Source organism: Papilio xuthus, unplaced genomic scaffold (assembly GCF_000836235.2).
Source record: "Papilio xuthus unplaced genomic scaffold, Pxut_1.1 DF827570.1, whole genome shotgun sequence".
In the NCBI taxonomy this organism is placed as follows: Eukaryota; Metazoa; Arthropoda; class Insecta; order Lepidoptera; family Papilionidae; genus Papilio; species Papilio xuthus.
In genome coordinates, this window is record NW_013531079.1 from 489,119 (window position 1) to 510,909 (window position 21,791).

At 34.1% G+C, this 21,791-nt stretch overlaps 2 protein-coding genes across 2 annotated transcripts in view; one reads left to right on the forward strand and one right to left on the reverse strand.

Moving 5' to 3' along the window:
* Positions 1–8,033, reverse strand: part of ABCD (ATP binding cassette subfamily D) — a 45,205-nt gene extending 37,172 nt beyond the window's left edge. The window contains exon 1 of the mRNA XM_013313353.1: positions 7,818–8,033. The gene's annotated coding sequence lies outside the window, so the exon portion shown is untranslated. The remainder of the gene's footprint in view (positions 1–7,817) is intronic.
* A 1,115-nt stretch (positions 8,034–9,148) lies between these two features.
* Gbeta13F (guanine nucleotide-binding protein subunit beta-1) lies at positions 9,149–21,785 on the forward strand. Its single transcript, XM_013313459.1, has 8 exons — positions 9,149–9,404; positions 16,576–16,733; positions 17,327–17,472; positions 19,482–19,652; positions 20,030–20,152; positions 20,449–20,650; positions 21,043–21,259; positions 21,650–21,785. The coding sequence occupies exons 2-8, from the start codon at positions 16,677–16,679 to the stop codon at positions 21,754–21,756; spliced, it is 1,023 nt and encodes a 340-aa protein (XP_013168913.1). The 5' UTR covers positions 9,149–9,404; positions 16,576–16,676; the 3' UTR covers positions 21,757–21,785.
* Positions 21,786–21,791: the final 6 nt, after the last annotated feature.

The window sequence follows — 21,791 nt, forward strand, 5'->3', positions numbered from 1 at the left end:
CGTAAAGACAGAGTCGTGGACAACAGCTAGTGTATTTATATATTCTATCTCTATCTTTATATATATAATTCTTCTGTGAGTGTGTATGTCACTGAACTTCTCTCAAACGACTGGACCGATTTTGATGAAATTTTTTGTGTGTGATCAAGGGGATCTGGGAATGGTTTAGATTCACAATTTTCATCAAATATTAACTTCATATTAATTTATTCAAATTAAAGACGTGTAGACAGAACAACGTCTGTCGGGTCCGCTAGTAATATATAATAAGATAGCATCTCTAGATAAATGCTAATGAGAAAGCCGGCGCGAGCGAGGCGCTAAACGCAGTCTGAGTTTAACTAGAAAGTTGCGGCGAATGGTTATTGATACACTCCGGTGAAAAAGACTGTAAAACTCTACAACTTTCCTTATCACCAGTCTGTCGAAAGTCTTGCATACATATTGTCTCTTTCGTTCTCTTTAAGATGAACAGAGATGATAGATTGGAAACCTTTGGTAACATTACTCAACTGTTTGACGTTTGAATTATTTATCTGTCAATCTTCTGACTGATTTTAATCAATCACATCGAATCTGACAAAGCTTGTTTTTGCAACCAGTTTGTTTTAGTTTAGGTAGAGTTTAAAAAGGTGTTAAAAAACTCATAATATATTCATTGTTTTTTGTACTGTTTATTAAAAAAATTTACTAAAAGTTATGGTTTGTAAGTATCGTGGTAAATAGTATAAATTAAGTAGGCATAAAAATAATTGTTTTTAATTTATACAGTCAGTAAAAATAGTTATATATTTTTGTATCTTTTCTCAGTAAATGTTACTAATAACAGCAAAACATAAGACATAATTGTCTTATCTTACTAATCTTACTAATATTATAAATGCAAATGTGTAAATGGATGTTTGTGTGAAGATATCTTCGGAACGCCTTAAGGGATTTTAATGAATGTAGCACACATTTAACAATTCCACGCGGACGGAGTCGCGGGCGACAGCTTTAATAATAAACATAGACTACATAGAGCCTATATCAGAGATCAGTCTTTCCCAAAGTGGACGATAACGCCCCCTTGTGGGCGCTGCAGGTCTCAAGTTGCGGGTTATAGTAAAAGTTTCCATTACAATTCTCCGTTAATATACATATATAGGTTACAATAATTAAATAATTTAATTTGAATTTAAAGTGGTTTTTAAATATGTGAAAATATGGGGGCGCTAAAAAAATATTTATTCTCAAAGTGGGCAGTAGACAAAATAAGTTTAGGAACCACTGCTATAGAGTCTAGACAGTGTTAAAGACAAGTTACTTATGGACAACGAACCCTGAACATCGTCAATCGACAGTCAGGCTGATTGTCAATTTAAATTTTTTTTACGTTTTACAATAAAACCACAAACAAACAATGAAATTTTCAACCATTGCATTCGAACACGAAGTATTATAATTTCAAAAGTAAATATGAACGTTATGGTCTTCTCGGCTTAAGAATTCATTAGTTACAAAGAAGAGTGTTTATATAAAGGGGCACGGCAATGCCCCCGCCGAGGTGTTTACACAATAGCGAATTAATTACACGTATATTTCGATTATCGTATAGTTTTTCGATAGTTAGTAAAGCGGAGGTTGGTATTGCTTGGTTGTTGTGAAACCACACGCCGCTACTGCGCTGCGATGGAGCAATGGATGTTGCACAATTTTAACCTTTCTATTCGACTTAGACATGGTTATGATATTCGGTTATTTTCTACGCTGTTTACAATATGCCTATCTTACTTCTAATATTTTGTTAGAAGGTAATTTTCTTAGAAGGCGTTTTACGAATCGCGATGTAATTTGGCACAGATGTAGAACATAGTCTGGAAGAACACATAGGCTACTAATTAACTTTTACTTTCTATAGCTGTCGCCCGCGACTCAGTCCGCGTGGAATGAAAAAAAATTAATTCCCCGCTAATTATTCCAATTTTCCTCACCTTTAAACCTTCCCTAAACATCCCCGAACATTTCCAGAACAGTTCAACGGATTTTGATGAAATTTGGCACAGATGTAGAATATAATCTGGCAGAACACATAGTCTACTAAGTTTTTCTTTTAATTCCGCGCAAGCAGAGTCGCGGCCGACAGTAAGTTATTTAAACAAACATATTTTTATAGCTGCAATATATTTTGGAATGTGTCAAAACTTACAATAAATAATATTATACAAGTTTGTTTTCTAATTTTTTTTTGTCTAATAAATTATCCTCAGTGGCAACAACTTTTTAGTGTTGTTTAGTTGTTGATAATAACTTTAATGTCATATTACATATGTTATTAAAAATATTTATAAGTTTACAGTGTTCGATGTTTTTGTCTATTTGTGATGTTTGATGATCATCAGCTTACTACGTCCCCACTGAGGGGCTCGGAACCTACACTAAGTTAAGGTTAACTAGGTCCATAGTCAACTACACTGGCCAAGTGCGGGTTGACTTTACACATATCTTTGAATTTCTTCTCAGATATGTGCAGCATCATGATGTTTTCCTTCACCGTAAAAACGTCGGATAAATGTACATATGTAAATCGGAAATCGAAAAACACATTGGTACATGGTGGGATTTGAACCTGCAGATTGCAAGTCAAGTGCTTGGCTCCTGAGCCACTGACGCTCGATGTTTGATTACATAAATATTATTTTCCAGAAGTTTACTTATTATAAGAACCTTAAAATCTATTTGAAGTCAAGTTGCTAATGAATGCTGTAAATATTGATTTTTTTTGTATTTATTTTACATGCTTCATTGTCACCATCCGATAGTTAACTTCGTTGGTTTATGATCTGACTAGGCATTTAGAAAAAAATTGTAAACTTAACGTATAATTAACAAACTGTTTAATATCTATAATAAACTACCACTTGCAGTTTGGCGAAATCTGATGAAAAAAAAATCTGATGACTATTTTATCCCAACGATTTAAGGTCATAAAATATACGTCAATTTCTGTGGTTTTCAGAGAACAAAATCCCCGTTTAAAACATATGTTTATCTTTGTTTTGTAAAGACAATTACAGTGATGAAGATTTGCGTTATATAGAGACTTTGGTCTCAGAAACGTACGGTTAGTCGATAATATGTTACGGGCAATTTGCTGTCTAGACGGATTACAAAAGGATAAGTTTGACAATACGTCAGTAACTCACCTATTAGCCGTATACCGAAGGGCAAACGGCAACATTGTAACGTTGTCGATATCATGTTTTCATTTCCTATAAGTAAAATCGATAGAGTATCATTAACTTACATATGACCTTTCATAAGCAGAAAAATACCCTCGAAAATATGTTATTTTGTCTTCTATTGTCATTAACGTGGCATGACTGACTCATGTCATCCATTCATAAATAGGGACTATCTTCGGGGTCACAGAGATTTTCCTCATCTCAGATATCTTATGCGAATATTTGGATGGATGGATGTTCGTTAGAAGGTATCTACAAAACTGCTGCATGGATATCGATGAAATTGGCATACACGTAGAACATAGTCTGGAAGAACACAAAGGCCACTTATGGGGCTGACGGAGTCGCGGGCAACAGCTAGTAATACAATGAATAAAAAAGGGTCTTAACAGACAGACGGACGGACAACAAAGTGATCCTATAAGGGTTCCGTTTTTTTCCTATGAGGTACGGAACCCTAAAAATGTGACGATATAAATGTCGGTCTTAAACAAAGAGCTTTATTAATTGTAGGAATAACAAAGTAGTAATTGTCTTGCATCGGTATCCGTGTGGTAAATTCAAATATATCCTTCGATAACTGTGTTTCCACTGGCTACAAATACATAATACTATCTCTGTTTTTTCTATAGAGAATGAAAAAGGATGACGATATATTTTCTCCAATGGAAATAAACATCTATCGAACATCAATGGTTGTGTCAAGTTGACTGTTATATCGCTTGACCCGGTATTTAAAAAAATAAGTGTTTGTTTCTCCATACATGTCGAGCCGCTCAAGTGAGTGCACTTGACAGCAAACGGTGACAAGTGTCACTTCAGAATCATGTCACCGTGTGTAGACACACTTTATATGTTAAAAATCTCAACATATTTTTTTATAAAGAAAGATTTTGAGAAAGAAAACATGGCTTACAGTGAAGTGTTATTTTAAACTAACAGTTATTAGCGACTTGTCTACGAGGTATTAAAAAAATCTAGTAACAAGCCTATGTTACCTAGTGTAGCTTCCCAACAGTGAATTTTTCAAATCAGTTAAGTAGTTTCGGAGGATCAAAAACACAAATTCTATTAGTTTTTTTTATTAAGCTAGCGCGTACCATCTTTCGACCGAATCTCCACTTCACCAGGTGGGATCGTGGTCAAGCGCTAACGTCTAAAACGTAAAAAAAAGCTATCTTATTAAACATAGATAAACAACGTCCTATAACTTGATTTATAAATGTTTAAGCTCGCTACACACCGTCTATTTTAACTGAACAAAGTGTTTAGAATAACTTTATATGCATTGGAACTACGAACTTGATAGTTTAACTTACAGTTAAGTTTATGACGTATGATTTGACTCAAAAATTTAAAAGCGACTATGACGTAATGGTTAAGGATACCGATTACCAAACATGAGGTCGGAGGTTCGAATCCCCTCTCGTCTATTGTCGTAAACCATATCTTAGCACAAGTATAGAGCTTAGTTGGAATGGTACAATCAATATTAGTAAATGAACAAAGTTCTGCTAATAATTCCAAGTACAAAAAAAAATTGGACTCTTTAGTTAAAACTGTACATTTAAACTGAAGGTGTTGGCTTTATAATAAGAATTTGATCATGAACTTCAATTTACCCAAAAACATATTGCCATCCCTTACATTTCCTATGTCAAAAGAGAGACAGCAATACATATCTCACCAAACTGAACCCACAGCAACGATCGATATTGGGAACGAGAAGTTCCAATAAATTATACAAGTACCAATGGCAGGTTTCCGAGTCCTTTGGAACGAATGTCGGAATCCTGTCCGGACCGGATCTTTGTCGCAACATGGAACATTCGCTGTCGCAAGCCCTGCGTTAGGACAGACATGTCACCATCACTAACCAATGGCCTTGCAACTTTTATGTCACCGGAAAATTGTGAAGATGGCGTATTTGAAATTTACCGACGAATATTGTAAAATCTCACCAAATATGACATCAATTTATTAATTAATTTAAACAGGCTACTTACACAATTTTTACCATAAAGATAGAGCCCTTTTTTAACTCGTACAATCCCACCGAACAATAGACTTACTAATCTTACTAATATTATAAATGCAAAATTTTTGATGTATAGACAGATGTTAGAAGGTATCACCAGAACGGCAATGAATCTCGTCGTGACGTAGCATAGATGTATAGCATAGTCTGAAGGAACAATTAGGCTACTAATTAAGTTTTTTTTTCGCGATTGCCAGCTACTTTTTATATAATTTTTACACGTATATCTTACTGTTTACATTACAAATGTGTACTTCATCTCGCCTGCTTATGCGTTAGACATGTTTATGACTGTTTAGCGCAAAGACTAAAACATTTAACAATATATCAGTCAACGATCGGCATCGCAAGGCCACGAATCGATTTATCGATTCCGCACTCAAAATGTTAAAACATTTCGATTCATGTGCCAAATTCAGTTGTTTTTTGTGTGTCTTGACCAGAGATTGTCAATCTTTTTTTTTAAATATAAATTGGCGATCCAACAAGCTGCCAGTTATCAATATACGTTTATATTATTAAAATGCGTTGAAGCTTATGTTAATTAACAGAAGAGAGGACACATAGAAAATCTACCTTCCTATGGGTTATATACCCAAGAAAAGTACACTTTAGTATTGAGCGGGAAGGGGGTGAGGACTAAAATTTGGATTGTGTTTTCCACGGGTATAATTCTTTAATTTGGAAACCCTTAACGTTAGTTGCCTTAAATCACTGTCATGTCTTCTGTCAATCCCAAGATCTGCATCACTTTGAGAATCACTGGTCTTTATGAATTAAAATAAACAACTACTACTATATTTAGTTTATGCTAATTCTATGTAAAGTAAATTACGATTCAATTTATTAACATCAGCTGCAAAAAAATGTCGCACGAGAATTATTTCTTTTGATTATTTTGTTTTATTAAAAAAAAGAATAAAGCAACTGTTTTGTTAGCAATTCAGAATAAATAACACAAATAAAAATTAAAAAAATGTAATTAGTTTATCTTGTGATATGATCCAGAGGTCACGTAATGCAAAACATTTCGCGTAATCCTTTCCGCCAAGCGTCAGGGGTCAATAACATTTTTTAATTATTTTTTAACTGTTTTAAAAGTTTAAATTGATTACAAAAATAGATTTTATATGATTATTTTTTATTACGAAGATATAAATAATGATAGAAACGTCTCCAACTGTATAATTATAATATCGCTTAACCTTGAAGAGATATCTAATCATTTCCTCATGGATACAAGGACGTTTGGTGTAGGTTTGTGTTAGAAAAAATAACTAGTAAATTATATCGATTAAAGTTATTAAATAATTTATTTAAATCTATAAAATATGAGTTGTAGCATATTTGCCCTCTAACGATAATTAAATGAATAATTTTAGCATAATTTTTTTTTCTAATAATTTATATTAACATATGAATACTCTGAACGCTAGAAATTAAACACAAATATATTTTTTTTATAAATTAATTCTTTTTTACTTGAAACCGACTATACTAAGATATGAAAAAAGTGTCTTGACGGACGGAAAACAAAGTGATCCTATAAGGGTTCCGTTTTTTTCCTATGGGCTACAGAACCCTAAAAAATACATCTAACTATCGTACTAATAATATAAATGTTTGTTTGAAGGTATCTACAGAACGGCTGAATGGATCTTGATGAAATTTGGCATACATATAGAACATAGTCTGGAAGAACACATAGGCTACTAATTATGTTTTTTTAATTCCACGCAGATAGAGCCACAGGCGACCGCTAGTTTAATATAAATACCGTGATGGACATTTCAATAAAAAGTAAATATTAAAATAAGTTAATTTATGCTAATATTTTTGTAATACACTGTTTTATTCATTATAATATAAATTGTTCAGCAGATATAACTTAAACCCAAACAATGATGGAGTTTGGGAAAGGATTTTATTGTTATTTGGACAAATAAGTTCACAAAAAATAAGTCTTCCGGGTAATAGAGGTATCACAAACTTCTGTAGAAAAGTAAGACTACAGACAGGGGAGGGGATCTCCAAGATGCCACAAAAGACAACTCTGTAAAGTCCTATGCCATGCAGAGATATATGGTATAGTATATACAGTAATCGTACAGAAATAATTGATGCATTTCAACTCAAAAACTATAATTATAAACAATTAAAAATGTTTGGATGTTTTCTTTCTTATATTCAAAATGTCTGTCTAACACACCTGTATTATATTGTTAATTTGTTGATACTATGATAAAAATAATTATAGTAAATAACCACAAAATGATTGAAATCAAAAAATATTATCTGGACTTACTCATAGCATGTTAGTATTTTGGTATCAACAGTCTATGTAAATATATAGCATAAAAATATATGACGATAATTCAACCATAACGAAGAAAAAAAGCATAGTTACTTTCTTATAAAATTCTATTGCTAATACAAAATAAAGTACATATCGAAAATATTTGATACAATTTCTAGAAATATATCACATTTATTTATCACTAATAAGTTGTATGTACGTAAATAATGTAATAAAAGTTACGAGTTATACTACTCACCAAAAATGTACGCAATAAACACTACTTATGATAATCTTGAATCAACTTTATAATGTTTAAATACTTCTCAATAGTTCTAATATAACTACAGTATAGAATATTGAGTATATAATAGAGCACTAATGTAAAATATAGTCACAAAAATCAGTATTTCTTTGTATTTCCAGAGTTTATTGTTATTATTTTGAAACACAGCTGACACTTCACCTTTCTGATTGGCATATACAAAGAAGACTGTTTTGCAAAGCTTTAATTTGAAAAGAAATATAATTTATTTTACCGGATAAAAGTAATTGGTAATCTGTTGCGCACTCAGCGAATCAAATATGTTCTTACGTTTTGACAGTCCAATTTAAGCCAATGAATGCAATGAATGGTTGCGACTTGCGAATTCATGACTCAACTTGACAGTTCACGTTGACAGCGGATGATTTTATAGTTGCCATTTCACTATTTGCTTATTTGTGCTTATATTTTATAATCGTTGCAATGAAAATAAAATTTGATTTATTAAGAGACAATGCTTTAAAATACCTTCAAAATTAAATTCAAATGATTGTATTAAAAACAGAAATTAAATATTATCAAATAAAACACAGTACAAAGATTAAGTAACAACGGAAAAAAAACTTTCAAAGACTAATCAACACTTTGTCACAAAAAAAATTGAAAAAAAATAGAAAATAAATGTTGACAAAACCACGCTGTACTTTCTAAGTGGCTGTTCTTTTAATTTAAACAATAAGATAACCTCAATATTTAACCAATCTTTCTAAAATACAAAAGTCTTATAAAATATGCTTTTTGAATAAACCAAGAAACCAAATCGTAAGCAACAGTTCCATAATATAAAAAGTAATTTTCTTATTTCTTTAACAATAGCCATACACTTTAACGAACATTTTTGCCATTATTACTTTAACTTCGCAGTCTTTTTATCTCGCTTATTAAAAAGAATAAGAATTTAGAAAGGTGTGCTTTCATTATTTATTCTCTTCTTCTACTAATAAAAAAGTTTTCCTTTCATGTCAGAAAACATCATCATATTTCAGAAAAAATCTTTTAAAAATAAATAGATTTATTGGTATTTTTAAATAAATTTTAAATAATCCGCCTTTCCTATCTCACGCCCAGTTTGACGTCACGATACGGGGTTCTCGAAGTGACTTTACCGCACCCAATTTCACTTTGTCTGAAACGTTGTAAGTGAGTTCAATAAACCTTTAAATGTGTCATATGTCCTGGAGAAAGAGTTGAATTTTGATCATCAATTAATTTTAATACCCAATTCTGCCACTAGACTGCGCTCTCGACTCAAACTACACTAGCGCAGAACCAGCCAATCCCGTTTCAGAAGCTTTGACGCAATTTGCAAATGGCCGTGAAAAGGATCGAGCTCCAGGGTGTATGAAAGACTAAATGGTGGAGTTGTCCGTTTTAACAACTTGTGAATAATTATTGGTTCAGTGTAGTGAAGTTAAAAAAAGACATCATGTGCCAAAAAAATAGAATCCTGTTGTAATAGTGGTATTCGAAGCGCCACAGGACTGCTGCTGGAATAGTCGAAGAGATATTGCTGGTTGAAGGGTAAGTTCTTTCATATTCCATCACTCATACTATACGTTTTAATTCATTTTCGTGTGAAATTAGTATTTAAAGCGAGATTATTACTAAATTTAGGGCGTGACGTGTAATAATGAATAAGCAATCGTTTTCGGGAAATGGTTGTCGCCCGGTGAATGCGTGGTACACCCATCGTTGAAAATGGGTGTATTGCTATATTTGATCGATTAGAAACATCATCAATACCATTACTGAAGTTTCTATATATGTTTTTTGCATAAAGCGTTGAAAACGTAGCCGTTATTTGCCGTAAACTGGACATAGTATTCTCAAAAACCTATAGCTATATGTAATATGTGTGAAAATTTAAAGGCTGGGTCTCTGTTGCTACTTGCATGCTATTTGCGTGAAATTTGCTATTGTCTTTACTCCCGACAACTCAGTTCTTAGTTTTATTCAATGTTAGTATCTATTTCGAAGTATTTTTCCTTCCTTCTATGTGTTTAGGAGCCATATATGCAAAATACGTACGATCCTGGCAAACATATTTCGTTGATCGTAACTTATGTAATTGATTATTTCGTGCAATAATGCATTCACACCATTTTTACGCTTTTGCGTTTCGATCGCCAGTATTTAGCACAATGTACAATAGTTAAGCCTCACTTGCAAGCACATATCGATTTTTACAGCAACCTATCGTAACTTGTAATTCTCTGTAGTCAACTGAAATTTTAATTACTTACAATAAATGATGTATAATTTCTTTTGTGGAGATGATAAAAAGGTTGTATGATACTGAGATGAAACAGTAATACAGCATTCAAGGATGTTTTTAATATCTTAGGAATGGAGTATGAAAATGGAATCATCAGCTTAAAAATAATAGGTCAATTAATATTGAAATCCTCAGATTGGTTAAAAATAATATATAAATATACATAATTTCATATATCTACATACATAGTATATGATTTGTCTATAAGATCTACTCAATGTTATTTACTCTTGCTTACATTCATATCATAGTTGAAATATAAACAAATGGTTATTGTTTTAACAATTTTTTCATGAGAAAGCAAATTGCTTCATATGAATTTATAAACATTGTACATGCCTTTCATGAATATATGCATCAAACAAAGTGTGAATTAGCTTGTTTTGTAACAACAATTATTCTGTTCAGAATTAATTTGGATATTCTTAGCTTCTAATTATTTGTTTAGAAAAGACATTTTATGTGGTAATTTGTTAACTTGAATTGAGTAAGTAAAATACTTAAATGCATAAATGACTAAGTGAATGAATAAAATGGTTTAATGGGTTTAAAGGATATAGGATAGTTTTTATGCTTTTCATAATGTTTTGATGGAAACATGTCTAGAATTTGATAGGACTAATTCAAACTATATATGTTTATTACAGTTAGAATATAAACAGGAACATTTTAGATGAAAGGTTTGGTATTAATTATAGTACATTAATAAGCTACAGTTCACAGTGACATTGTCAAACATGGGTGTCGATGAACATCTCAGTGTTCCCGCTGATTGTTTATCCCCTTCTCTTATAAAAAAAATGCCATACATACATACTTGTAGAGTACTGCCCAATTCAATATTACTTGTTGATTTGTGAAGTCTAGAATTTAAATTATTTAAATCAATGTACTTAATATATTAGAGTGTAGACCAGTCATTGACAGTTTGTCTGCAAGGTTGAATGTCCTAAAATTGTCAAAGTCATTACATATATGGAGCAGGGCTCCCCGCATTACACTTCCTTATTGACATGCTAGTACATATGTGCCACACTCCTGTTGTAATGTAATTTTATATACTATGTATATATATAAAGTGCATATAATGGTGTAGAATAAACAGAGAATTAAATAAATTGAAGTTAACAAACATGTGTCAAATTTCTGCATTGAAACTTAGATTTTCTAATTTAATTCAATTTTTTTTAAATAATCATTTAATTTTTCTATATGCATTGCCAAAATTAAATGTCCTTAAGTATACAAGAGCCTTAGGAAAAGATATTATTTTTCACAATACATACACATGGTCTTATTAAGAGCAATTAGCAATTAATTAACACTTTCTTCCATGAGACAAGTTTTCATAAGATTCAGATTTTTTCATCAGTTTTATTGTTAAAATTAGGAGTACACATATTCATCTTAAATCCTCATCCTACACTATGTGGGGTTAACGCACCAGGTTTTATCCATCAGATTGACCCATTATTGGTAATTTCACTCATTAATGATAACACCTTTCACACATTCTATCCATCTCATCCTAGGCCTACAGATGTTCCCATCCACATTCATACATGTTCTCTTATAACATGTCCATACTAACTTTTGCTTCCTAATTGAAGCTTATCTATTGATTATAGACCAGTCTATAGAGATATTAATCAGTGATAGGTATTTTCAAGTAGTTAGCTCGACGGCGTCTTTGACGCGGCGCCGTCTTCAAAGTCTCTTTGATTGCACTCATCTAATCATATTAAAAAGATTAATTGTAATGGTGTTTAGTTGTTTCTAAAGAATATGATAAGATTTGTGGAGGCCATTTCTGTTTTCGTTCAGCTGAGCTTTGAACTTTAATTAATAACACAAGTAACTGTGACTTAGCCAAAGTATTTTTACTTCTTGCAATGTAGTATGTTGAAATCATAGAAATGGCTGCTGTAGGAAAGGTATGCTTCTTTTTCACCTTCAAAAGACAATGACTATAATATTCATTGACCTTTATAAATGGACTGGATGTAACATATAATATTTTGTGCATGCATGTGCACTGGTGATAGCGGTGGTGAGGATTTGAACTAATAATATAGATATTTTCCAGGCAATTGCCTATCCATTTATAGACATCATTGGTTGTAAAACAATTGTTAGTAGAATTGTTAAAATTTCTCATAAGTATAGTACACCGCCCACGATACAGGAAAATCACTATGTTTATTTGTAAACCTATATAATGTAAAACATTTTAAATGATGCTTACTCACTTTTATAGATTTCTCTGCAACAACGATTTATGTTATTACGCTATTGATGTGCAGTCTGGAGCTATTCTGTTGTAGTGTTATTTGTTTTGCATTATTTTTTATATGTCTATTCTTCTCATATAGGCCTGTCTAGATCTAGCTTAAAGTGTTTCTTTTAAATTAATATTAAAAATAAAAATACATGTTGTATGTTTATGCAACATAATATTTTAAGATTTCACTTCCCAATATTTTAATTTTATACACTATTTGCGAATATAATGTGAAACACATAATAACTATGAATTCAGTGGTAAATCTAGCTGAATATGTATTTAAAATTTCATAGAAGTAGGTCGAACCGTTTCAGAGAAGTATGGTAATTAACATTGTGACATGAATTTATATATTAAATAATGTTTGTTTATTTGAAATTGGATATAGTGCCTGTATATTAAATAATTTATTATTATTAAATTGTAGAACTGTTCAATTCTTGATAATTTTTTTATACAATTTATTCAATTTACAAATATAAAATATAGAATGTTACAGTGTGTTGTTACATACCACTCAGTCTTGTACTAAAAGAAATATCAGTATAATGTCATTATTGTTAACGATATGACGATTTTAACTATATTTAACAGTTGATCTCATTATTAAGGCAGTAAATCAATTTTAGTACCATTATTATCATTTTAATGGCATTTGAAAATGACAATATATTTTTCAGATACAACATAGTATTGTTCTTCTTTTTGATGACAATGTAAGGAATTATTGACTGTTGGGAGATTGTATTTGGTGCTTAAGACCCAATGTTTAGGTGTACTGTACGCAAACATAGTAACAAACATTTTAAGTATGTTTTATATTGTTTGTTGACAGCAAAACTGCTTCATGATATTATTAACCTAAAATGTTCAATTTCCACTTTTTCCTCCATGTTTCTACTATTACTCAGTTAGTTTGGTTGTCAATTTGGTGACATGCATGAGTCATTGTAACAAGCAGATTGTTATGCGCAGACATACACCAGGCGCGACTGACTTCCGATATAATCAGCTGTATAACATTATAATAGAATTTTTTAATTTTTATATGGCATGTCTAGTTATGTAGTCTATAGAAGTTTGTCGAGGTAAAATAAAAGTTGTAATTTTATATGGAGTGTCTGTTACTTTTGTAAAGTCTACGAAAATTTGAATTAGTACCTTTCAGTTTCAGTGTGTCGATGATAATTTTTTAATGATATTGACGTGGGGGTATTTCCCTTACCATGGCAACTGTTTCTATCCACAAAAGGGGGAATGGGAACTTTAACTTTCCGCAGTCCCTTTTCAGTTATGCGTGACTTAGTTAACGAAGAAATTATAAATGTCGACAAATTAGGTATTTCCGAAGGTTAAGTTAATACAGATTTAGCAGTACGAGTAAAACTCAAAGTAAATGACTATTTAGTATGAAAAACCTACACTAAGTGATTGATTAAGGTACTATTCAATTACTGAGTACAGAGTTAAAGTGACAAATTAAAATACTCAGTCTTATTACTAATATTATGAATGCGAATGTTTAGATCGATGATCGTTTGTTTGAAGGGTACCTTCAGAACGGCTGAACGGATCTCTATGAAATTTGACATACGTATAGAACAAGAGAAGAACACATAGGCAACTAATTATACCGCGCGGACGGAGCCGCGGGCGTCAACTATTTTACTATACATTTCGAACCGTGTCCGCTCATTTCAATATGTCTATTGTTTCTGTAACATATTCTTATGCTAAGTGATTTGTAGCGCAGGTGTAAAGTTCTACCCAATTGACGCACAGACTGACAGACGAACAGGTTACGTAAACACACACAAGCTGACAATGTCGCAATAGCCTGGCTCTGTGGATTATGCATCTAGATTTTACGACAGAGACATTAAAAATCAATAACTATTAACACGTTAGCTGCCAGAATGATTTTTCGAAAAACGAAAAAAAAAAAATTTAATTTTGTCCAAAACCATTTGAAAATACCTAAAAATATAGTAATACCTTATTTACATATGAATGGAAGTATGGCTTGTCGGACACATAGTCCGACATGACACACAGAACTACATACTTATTGCGTATATCTTAGCCTCAGGTGGGTTTGTAGTCAAAGAATAGTTTATTCGTTATAAAAAAAGTAACAAAAAAAAACATAGGTTAATTAAGAACGTCCTCCTTTTTGAAGGGTTAAAAACATATCTATATATGAGTGGCTATATTCATATGATAATTAGGATTTAAATATAATTATGAATGTAATGAGAGACTAGGGGAGACCTATGTCGAGGGACAATGTGACACGCAACGGGATGCTGGGCAATAGATTGTACATGTATTATATATAACATAGGTTAACTATTAGAAAATAAGTTTGTCAATATTGTAATATAAAGTTTAATAATTGTCAATGAATAAAGGCTTTATCTATCTATCTATCTATATATGAATATAATAATAATCACTTTTGTAAACGATCGAAGATGTTGTTGCTAGGATATTTAATTTCGTACAAAAGTAAGAAGAGAGAAAATAAATATTTTGTTCACTGATTGTTTAAGAATTTATTTTTGGACCTTGTAATGTTGAACAGGTTATGTCTACCCTTGCATTGAGTTCCGTGTTAATGGAATTCCTCAGTTGTAGATTTAAGTTTCGCATTTAAAATTAACTATTGGAAAAATTGGTCAGAATGAATGGATTAATATCAAAGTCCCTAGAAGTAATGCATGAATTAATCTTACTATAAATGAGAATGTTTGGATGGATGGTATCTCTAGAACAGCTGCATGTATATTTCTGTAATTTGCCATAGATGTAGCAACTAGCCTAGAAGAACATATAGGGCTATTAAGTTTTAAATTTCATTCCGCGGGGTCGTAGTCGCGGGCGACAGCTAGCTTATTGATATCATTTTGCAATTTTACGCGAACAAATCATAAGGGGATGTGTTACACTGTCTCTTTTTGCACCCCTAAATAGAACACAATAGCATGACACAACAGCTTTAAAAGGCGATGCACCTGCATGTAAACCTACCTTTAGATATCCTTCAAGCTTGATCGTATTTATAACATGGTTGATGACCTCAGTTGACGTCACTATAAGACCTAAGTGTTATAATAAGCGAATATACGCGATAAGAAATAAAGTTAAAGTAAGTTAAAAAAACTTAATTAGTTACCTATGTGTTCTTCCAGACTATGTTCTACATCTATTTCAAATTCCAGCGAGATACATGCAGCCTCTCTGTAGATAACTTCTAACTAACATCCATCTATCCATCCAAACATTCGCATTTATAATATTAGCAAGTTATAGCAAAATAGAAAGCTTTTATTTAGGCACATAATAAGATCTTAATTTATATTGGCATTGGACACTTTACTCCTTTATAGAAATTAGTGACAAGAAATTACGCGCTGTGTTTTTGTAGTTATTAAAATTTAATTTTTAGCAATTTCTATTGTTTTTAAAAATCATAAAGCATCAAACATGACTAGTTAGTTTCAAGTTATAAACATTTGAAAATGTCATAGACAATCGTGTTAGTAGAGTTAAACATAGCGGAAAAATAATTAATAGAAACACAAATGAAATAATATAGAGCTATTGTTTGCAAAGCGTTTAGAAATCGCGTGTTCGCTAACTACGTCTTAAGCGCCCGTTATCTCTCCAGTACGCGGAACTGACGTCTTGTGGTCAATTTGATGAGTCGAATGACGGACAATGGTTAAGAATAATGTAGCTTTTAAACCTTAACTCGAATAAATATGTTTGTCAATTGGCTTCCGCTGCAATTTTTCTTTGATTTACAGCGTCAACTAAATAGCTAATTTTTTTAATTGATCGGAGACGTTTTGTGTAATGTTTTTTGTCAAATAACTTACTTAACCCTTAATTCGACGAAATTTTTTGTAGCAAAAAAACTGTTTTTTTTTTAAATAAAAAGAAATACATAATTTTCTCTTAACTAGTTAAGTCGTTTTTTTTATTAGTTGTTTGTCACACTGGACACCATCGTATTAAGGGTTAATAAGTCGTCTTACACCATGGTCGTATTTACAATTATCCACAAAACATACCTTAATTTTACCAGACTTTTTGACATAATGAATTTAAAGTATTTTCTTTGTCATCAGTTGTCTGTGGTGATCGCGCGGCTGTGGTCTCGTGGTGTGGTGTGAGCGGCGCGTGTGGCATCGCGTGTGGCAACCGGAGTGTGGCATAACGCGCAACAGCCATGAACGAACTGGACAGCCTGCGCCAGGAGGCGGAGACCCTTAAGAATGCGATACGAGTAAGTATACACAATAATTTACATGAACACAGTATAATTTCACACGAGCACACACAGTGAGGCAAAACTGTATTGCTATTGGTAGATTGCAACTACAGAGAGTACTGTTTTGACACTACAGTAAGTGTGCCTTCAAATTAGTGCATTGTCTACTGCTCTACTTATCTGTTCTACCCTAGTGGAAATTCAGCCATAGGAGCGTCTTAAATAGACGCAGAATAATTTAACAGTAGTTTTTAGCACCTTTGGATTGTTTGTTTTGGGAAATTATGAAATTTCTATATCCAACTTATTTACCGTCAAAAGCTCGTGCGTCATTTATTTGGGTAAAACCTGTGACGGTCAGGAATTATTATTAATTTCGAAATTATATCTTCGGTTAGTCACCTGAGCGTAAATTAAATAGTATGATATGAAATAAGTACGTCGTTAACAAATATAGTTCAGCATCACCATTAGGTAATTTTATCAACGAAATAATGTGAAGGATCAATTGTTTTCAAACCTCCAGGCATACTAAAAAAGACTATATATAGATAACACGACTACGCACTTTATTTTACTAAATTAATATGTGTTGTATGATTTGTCAGGATGCGCGGAAAGCGGCGTGCGATACGTCGCTCGCGCAGGCGACGGCCAATCTGGAGCCAATCGGGCGCATCCAGATGCGCACGCGGCGTACCTTGCGCGGCCATCTCGCCAAGATATACGCCATGCATTGGGGCAGCGACTCCAGGTCAGTACCATTGCCAACTTCCTATCCCTAAACCCCCCCCCCACTCTATTCTAGCTCTACCATGCCCTCTTAATAATAACTTGATGAAATACTAGTTCGAGTATACAGCGTTGGATAAACGATAGTTATTGTCTGGTCCCGACTTTCATGGGCGAGAAACTCGGGTTACAGAATAACCTCTTAAGGTTAATACACACTAGAGCATTTTCTCGATATTTGTAAAAGCACAGTTTACAAAGCACGTGTCGTTCGTAAGAGGGTGATACATTAGAACACATAGTTGCTTGTTCTGTTACAATGAAATGGTCTAGTTTAACCTCACCTTTATAGCGAAATAAATATCACGGCTCCTTAGAGTTTCGCCTACCCATGTTCGCTAGTATTCTGTTTGCTTTGCTGACACGATGTTTCACCTGAAATTCATCACTTTCGGAAATCGTTTCGTCTGTATCCTAGCGCCGGTCGACATGATTTGTTTATTCGTAAAATGGGCCACTAAAAATATACTTACGTTCGAACGTAACACATCGATAATGTAAACACAAGTAAGAAGAATTGAGCCGATGCTTGTTACTGGGATTGTAATTTTACAATGTAAATATATTCATGAAGTCGGACTTCTGATAAATTCAATAAAACCTTTTTTCTCTTAGCTTGTCTCATCGCTTTCTGATAATAAAAATAACAGCTAAACGTCTCAAAGTCTCTTAACACGTTAGCTGCCATGTCGGACTATATGTCCGACAAGCTAATGTTTCAATCAGGCCGTGTCGGACTATGTGTCCGACAAGCTATACTTCCATTCAACCTCGCTGTGGCTTTTTAATCGAATTGTTGTATACAACGTGACCCGCAAGGGCCCATTCAAATGGTTTTGGACAAAAATATTTTTTTTTTCGTTTTTCGAAAAATTATTCTGGGAGCTAACGTGTTATTGACGTGAGTTTTTTTAAATCATCTTTTGATTTTTTTTTTACATTTAATTAAACAAGCAAATGGCAAAATTGTAGGATTGTATTTGTTCAGTTTTAAAGTTACTAATCACTTCGGCAAATGTACACCGTATCGTAAGTTATTTCCCGCGTCACGATATTCTAATTTAGAGGCTGGTGTTATGTTCCGCTGTTGGATAAGTTAACATGAGTATATGTATGAAGATTTAAAAAAAATATGATACACATAAGTAGCTGTCGCCCGCGGCCCCGTCCGCGTGGAATTAAAAAAATAGTAGCCTATGTCTTCTTTTAGACTATGTTCTACATGTATGCCAAATTTCAACGTGCCCCATTTTGGAGAAACCTTCTAACAAACATTTAAATTTATAATATTAGTAAGTTTACGAAATCTAATAGCTCTTAGACTACAAAAACATCCTCATTCTCACCGTATTATAATAAAGAAAGGTCTTGAAAGTCAGAGTTAGTTTTGAAATTTGTATTGTTTTGAAATTCGTAAAGTACTTATAAAATGTAGTATCAGAATAATATCGCGCCTGTGTCGTATAAATAGTTCTGTAGAGGTGATGCGCGATCTCTTTGCGCATTCGCGGTCTGTTTACGTTATAATTTCATAACTGAACATGGCTGACGCGTTTTATATTTATATACTTATATATATACGAATAATATCTATTGTTGCGTTAACACGGTAATTAAAATTAGTTAAAATATTGTGTCTGTAAGATAAATTCCTGTCTTACTCGTCTACGAATAAGGCTAGATTGGTGTTATACAAGATATGTTGTTAACTAGCTGACGCCAGCGATTCAGTTCGTGACGGATTAAAAAAACTTAAGTATCCTATCTTCTAGGCTATTTTCTACATCTATGCCAAATTTCAGCGATATCCATCCAGCCGTTCTGGAGATACCTTCAAACAAACATTCATCCAACCTTCTAAACTTTCGCATTTATAATATTAGTATGTTTTAAAGACAATCAACATTTGTAGGTTACGCTTTAGGTATTTATGACATTATTACTAATGTTAAAGTGTTTGTTGTTGTTTAGGAACCTGGTGTCCGCGAGCCAGGACGGCAAGCTGATCGTGTGGGACAGCCACACTACCAACAAGGTGCACGCCATCCCGCTGCGCTCCTCCTGGGTCATGACCTGCGCCTACGCGCCCTCAGGATCCTACGTCGCATGCGGTGGTCTCGATAACATCTGCTCCATCTATAGGTCAGTTATTTACAAATTCATAAACATAATATTGCGAGCTCCATATGGACTTCTTCCTCTATGAAATATCTTTAAAAAAATATGCTTTATCCCTTTATTACAGCTTTTAGTTTACACTAGTGACCTATGTGCCTAGAAGCCTATGTGTACTTTCAGACTATGTTCTATATGTATGCCAAATTTCATCGAGATCCATTCAGCCATTCTGTAGATATCTTCAAACATCCATCTAAACATTCATATTTATAATATTAGTAAGAAGAGGATTTAAGATATGTGATATTCAACAGATGCATAAAAAACTTTAGATAGAAGAAAATAATCTGTGATAGTTTGTATAATGGATTATAATTTGATAATTAAAACATTTTATGCAGCCTGAAGACTCGCGAGGGCAATGTGCGCGTGTCTCGCGAGCTGCCCGGACACTCGGGGTACCTCTCCTGCTGCCGCTTCCTCGACGACAACCAGATCCTCACCAGCTCCGGGGACATGACTTGGTCAGTATACTACACAAATATATATCGAACTTGATAAAGCAACACTTTCTGTCTGTTTACTTCAAAATGTTATTGTTAACTACGCTAATATATTCAAAATGTCAAAAATTAAAATGCGAATGAAACAGACAAACATTAATCGTTAAAGGACTCGTTGATTTAGACAAGAAAATTCATGTTACAACATACTTACTGTTGGCCGCGACTGCGTCTGTGCGGTGTTCAGACTATGTTCTATATGTATATACAGCCGTTTAAGAGATACGTTGTAACAAACATCCATGTTATGATTGCAGCGCGCTGTGGGACATAGAGACGGGGCAGCAGTGCGGCCAGTTCACGGGGCACACGGGCGACGTGATGTCGCTGTCGCTGGCGCCCGACCAGCGCGCCTTCGTCTCCGGCGCGTGCGACGCCTCCGCCAAGCTGTGGGACGTGCGCGACTGTCAGTGCAAGCAGACCTTCCCCGGACACGAGAGCGACATCAACGCGGTCACGGTATGCTCCTCACCCCACACCCCTCACTCCTCACTGATCGGTTGACAATTAATTATATCTCTATTTAATAAACTTTTAAACCACAACCGGCAGTGCCAAAATGGCTAAAATGAAATAGGCACAAAATACCACAGTTTTTAGCCTGTCCATTCATTGCAGTGGATCATTGGACATTTAGATGTTTTTGGTGCAATTATCACTTATCAATTGCACTTTTGCAAATATTTTACCTTGTAATGAGGTTCAGTTGACTTTCAATAAATGAAGACTTAGACAAGTTGATCAAAGAATAAGCAACTTATCAAAACCACAACTTGTTGGCAGACATGGAGGAAAACGCTGTTTATACTGTAATGTATGTCCATCTGACGTGTTTGTTTTGTGTGTATCAGTTCTTCCCGTCCGGGTTCGCGTTCGCGACCGGATCTGACGACGCGACGTGCCGCATGTTCGACATCCGCGCTGACCAGGAGCTGGCGATGTACTCGCACGACAACATCATCTGCGGCATCACCTCCGTCGCCTTCAGCAAGTCGGGCCGGCTGCTGCTCGCCGGGTACGACGACTTCAACTGCAACGTCTGGGACTCCATGAAGAGCGAGCGCGCCGGTACGTACCACCACCACTCTTCAATCAAACTAAATCATCACCTCCACCACCTCACTAGCGCCCCCCCCCCTGTTAATGTCAAGTAATGTTACAAGGTAGCTGTCATGTAGTTTTCTATGTCTAAGGAGGTTTTGTATATTCTGTTTGAACCAACTGCGATAGCAGCGCCTCTCACCGGCTCAGGTATGACACGGTGGACATAATTCAAACTAAATTAAGACAGCTCATTAGCGACCCAGGAAGGCGTAAATAAATGTCAAAAAAGTGTCACGAGATTCTTTTGTTATGTATTGTAGCTGTCAGGTCATGTATTTTCTCTCACTGACCATGACATCCTTAAAATATTAATGTCAATATAATTGTTATTGTAAATATATTGTGTGTCCGCAGGTATCCTGGCCGGGCACGACAACCGCGTGTCCTGCCTGGGCGTCACCGAGAACGGGATGGCGGTGGCCACCGGCTCCTGGGACTCCTTCCTGCGCATCTGGAACTAAACGCACCCCCACCCCGCGCCCCGCACACCCGCCAC